At 33.8% G+C, this 4,628-nt stretch overlaps 1 protein-coding gene across 2 annotated transcripts in view; it reads right to left on the bottom strand.

Annotated features, from left to right (window-relative positions):
* Window positions 1-531: 531 nt before the first annotated feature.
* Window positions 532-4,628, bottom strand: part of ZBTB18 (zinc finger and BTB domain containing 18) — a 15,231-nt gene continuing 11,134 nt past the window's right edge. For both annotated transcript variants that reach the window (XM_088472492.1, XM_088472491.1), the window contains exon 2: window positions 532-4,533. In XM_088472492.1, coding sequence (XP_088328618.1) covers window positions 2,954-4,519 — 1,566 coding nt within the window. In that variant the 5' untranslated portion in view covers window positions 4,520-4,533 and the 3' untranslated portion in view covers window positions 532-2,953. The remainder of the gene's footprint in view (window positions 4,534-4,628) is intronic.

The raw sequence follows: 4,628 nt of genomic DNA on the forward strand, positions 1-4,628 counted from the left end.
CACACATGTACCTGTACTCTGGAGCCTTCAGCGTATTGCTACAGATGCTTAATTTTAATGGGCTAAGGGGGGCATTTTTTTTACAGTTAAACATCACATAAGTCTATAAATTACAATTTACAAAATATGTGTTTTTTATTATAAATTATGGGACATAAGAGGGAAAGGGATTGTGAAAATAAAAGGTAAGAAACAGACATTTCACTCTTAGTTGGTGTATTACTGCAATAAAGCACTTTAACCTTTTATTGTTCTCAGTATTATTGTTACTATTATCAGTTATGTGTATGATTGTTAATAAAAGTGATATTTTTTTCTTCATGTCATAGCATGATGTCTACCATTAAACAATAGTTTGCTAGGGAGGGTTGAATAATAAGAAATAAAATATAATAACAAAAATTAGATGTCCAACAAATTGTACTTTATTTGATAACACTTTACACAAAAAAATATACATATGTGATATTTTATCTAAATTTTACTGTGGTCTTAGAACCAAAGCAAAACATTTATTGTTTGTGACTAAACTACACTTTATGTACGGAGTGCTTTAAGTTCTGAGTGGTGTTCCCTACAGTGAGTATATACAGTATATTTCTATAAACAAAACTTACACCTCTGATAAGCAAACAAAAACGAATGTAGGACCACAAAGTATAATAAAATAAATAATACAGACTAATAACCTTTGTTTCCCCGCCTTTCCTCCAGAGTTAATTTTGTAGGGTTGTAACAATATTGAGTACAGAAGTTGTAAAAGAAACTTATAATGTTGCACCATGCAAAGGTTTTAATTAGTGTACATTAATTTGATTATTAAACATACACAAAAGACATGTAGCCTGCCTGTCATTAAAATCTATAATTTAAAGTATGGTTTCTCAGAAAATGTATTAGACAAAAACATGGGTATCTAAGCTATTTATATGCAGAAAACTGCAAATATAATATGCCACTAGCTCTAAGTAAAAATAAAGTAAATTGTTTATACTAACTACACAATGAATCATAGTACGGACTTTAACCTACCAAAAATTTTGGTTCTGGCTCGAAACCCCCCAAACAGTCAATATGTTCTTATTAAATTACCGAAAACAAATTATAAAACATTTTTATCCAGTTTATATAGTTTATTGAAATTTGCACACAGTTTAAAAATGTACTGAACACACACAAAGTACAAAATTAAAACAGTATAATAAATTACCCTCCCCTTTTCTGGAAAACAAAACATACAATGATTGTCAAAGCTAGACATCAGTCTTATTCTTAAACATAATATTCACAAAGAGCAAACTGTAAAATGCTAAATAAAAGCAACAAACATTGCCTATACATTGTCATTGATTGTCTTATTCTGTATAATTCAATGAAAATGACTCTTCATAAATTATTGTTATAAAAACTTCAAGTACATAAATAATGCTGAAATGAGTACATGTTTCCGCACTTTTCATTCTAGCAGAAATTTTGATGAAATAATCAAAATGCAGCGTACATCGCTTCCTCAGTGGAAATGGCACTTACCTTAACCACTTTACAATACTTGAGGTGTTCTTTTTTTTAAATAAATAAATAAATAGAAAGAAAACACCTGAAGTAAAATAGATTTTTTTTATATAATTAGGTTTTCCCATTACATCTATATGTACTTTTACCAAAGAATTTGTGTGGAAAAAATGCCTTCACCCTATATGTTGGCTTTCAAATTGCTTAAGTAACCAGACACCAAATTGTTTGGATACTTATGACTGCATATATCTGTATCATACTAACTATTAATTCAAGTAAAACTAGCTTAAACATTTTTATTATTTTTTTAAGAAGTGCCATATTCAATATTCTGCTTTGTTTGGATGCAGAGATTTTTCCTTACTAAAGAATGCTGCACACGTACTGTGAACAGGTGTATTTTCTTCGAAGCAAGGAATACAGGATAGAATTGTCATACAGTGTGGACACAATATACCTGAATAGAGAAAATAAATAAAATGAAAACACACACACACAACACAGTGCACTTGCTTATCTTCAGTTGCAATGTTAACAGCATATTTCTATCAATGAAAATATTTTCAACTCAATTATCCGGCAAATATGCAATGTTAATTATTGAAAAAAACTATTCATGCGATTCTGTCAAGTTAATAATTAACAGGAGTAAACTAAAAGCAGCATTCAAGTTGTTTGACACCACCTCATCAATTTAAGTTATACAAAACATATACATTATGAAGCCAAGTTTAATACTTCTTTAGCTTCCCAATTATTTTATTTATCCCAAACCTTGTCTTCACATAAAAATTCACAATTAATATCTTACCATTTTTACACAAAATGGCAGGGACTGCAGATATTGTGAAAAACAATTGAAACTCAACCCTAAATGGATGCAAATATGTAAAGCACTTGCTTTCTTAATAGGATAATGAGGTATAGGATATGGTTCATTAATAGAAACATTCCTTTTAAAAAGTAATTTCACCACAGAAATCTTATGAGTATTATGAGAAAAAGAAATAATGTAACCTGACAGTTTCCAGTGATTATTGTCTGTAAAGTAAAATTCACCACCCGTACCCTCCCTAATGAATAAAAAGTAAATCTTTTAAACACATTATTTAGTGTAAAGATTCAGAATATGAAATTCTACTAAAGTGCAACAATGATATTCATCTATAGTTTTAGGGAAACAAATGCTTTAAAATGTTGAATGAGCATTTTCCATAGGCATGATAAATAAGACATTCATATTTAGAGTCTGAAAACAACATGGCTCATTTTATATTTGCATACCAAAATTAACATTTGCTTTTAAATTTAAAAAGTTAAGGTGAGAGGAGGAAGGGTTACCTAATACCTTGGTATGACAGTGCATATGTCTACATATATGTATGCGGGCATACATACAATTCTAAAACATGTATGAGCGCATGCACATACATTCTGCTTATTTCCACAGTTCTTGAGAACTATCTTCTAAGGTCCAATCTCTGACTCCAGGCAAGCTCAATGCTTCACTTTTAACAGATAAAGAATTTACCAGTTCACAGTGAAATTTTCTGATGTGCCTGTATAGGTCTCCAGACTGTGTGAACCTCCTCTCACACCACTTACAGGCATGTGGCTTTTCCCTTGTATGAACAACAGCATGCCGACTCAAATTGTGGGAGTACTGGAAACTTTTTCCACATTGAGTGCAAGTGAAAGGCTTTTCCCCAGAATGAGTCCTTTCGTGACGTTTAAGTGTGTACATACAGGAAAATGTTTTGCCACAGAGGGAACAGGTAGGAACATGAACATCATTAGTAGGCTTACTACGTATGCCATCTTGTTCTCTAAAATGTGTACTTAAATGGATTTGTAGAATATGTGGGCTTGGAAAGACTTTGTTGCACAATGGGCACATGAAGATTTGCCCTGCAGGATTAAGTATGTTTGACACAAATGGAAGAAGACTGCTGTCAATGTTACCTTCTATATGAACCCTCTCATTCTCTGGAGTTATCATTTCATCATCGCTTGCTTTTTCATCATGATCCAACTCTCTTAAGACTGAATCTTCCCTTACAGGGCCCAGGTGGACTGACTCATATTGTGTCCTTACATCAGTGTTTATACCTTCTTTCACAGTGCTGTGTTCCATGTCATACTCAGTAGTATCTATATCATTTTCCTCACATGAAGTTTCTTTTTCTACTTTCACCTGAACCAGGCTGTTTCTTGCTGTTTCTGGCGAAGAGAAGTAGGAACTGCTCAAAGGTTCGGTTCCTGAAACACTGGATTTCACAGACAGGTCCAGGACACAGTCTGAGTCTGCTATGTCCCTCATGGAAGTGTTAGACCTGCCTGACAATGAGCCGGCTGAGCTGCAGGGGCTAGGTACTGTTTTTCCAGCAATTATATGTCTTTCAGATTCTGCACTATTTTGAGTAATGCTTGCTGAATCAGAGGACAATCTTAGCCACATGTTCTCAGATTCATTTGTCAAGTCACCTTTAACAGGCAGAATGTTTAACTTTTCAGCTTCACCATCTTCATCATCACTTGGCAGGTCACCTGCCATATGGCTACTACCATCTGAGAGGCTTTCTACTTTATCAGAACAACTTGAATAATCTTCTTCCTTTTTTGTGCTGTCTGCCTCTGTTGTGGCTTTTTCTTTCAGTTTCTTTTTGCAGACCTTCACAATGTCGTACATGTGGAGATAGCTGGCAGCTGCAAGCACATCTTCAATGGGCAGATCCTTAAACTGGAGTTTCCCTTCATACATGAATTCGAGCAGGAGAGCAAAGGCTGGAGCTGTAACAATGTCACTGTTCAAATGAACAATGTCTCTTTTGTCTAGCTGATCCTTGTAAAAGAGGTGGAAATACATGCTGCATGAAGCCAACACAGCTCTATGAGCTCGGAAATGGGCATCTCCTACAAGAACAGTACAATCACATAGAAATCCTTGATGCCTCTGCTCACTCAAGCACTGTAGCAAATGTCTGCTATGTTCTGGGAAATCCATACTGTCTTCATAACCTAAACAACAAATATGCTGTGTTAGAAAGGAATACTAACATTTTTTTTAAATAACACCGCAACATAATAAATCTAAAGCTTCTTTAATGCAAGTT

This window comes from Taudactylus pleione, unplaced genomic scaffold (assembly GCF_031769625.1).
Source record: "Taudactylus pleione unplaced genomic scaffold, aTauple2 ptg000125l, whole genome shotgun sequence".
Lineage (NCBI taxonomy): Eukaryota > Metazoa > Chordata > Amphibia > Anura > Myobatrachidae > Taudactylus > Taudactylus pleione.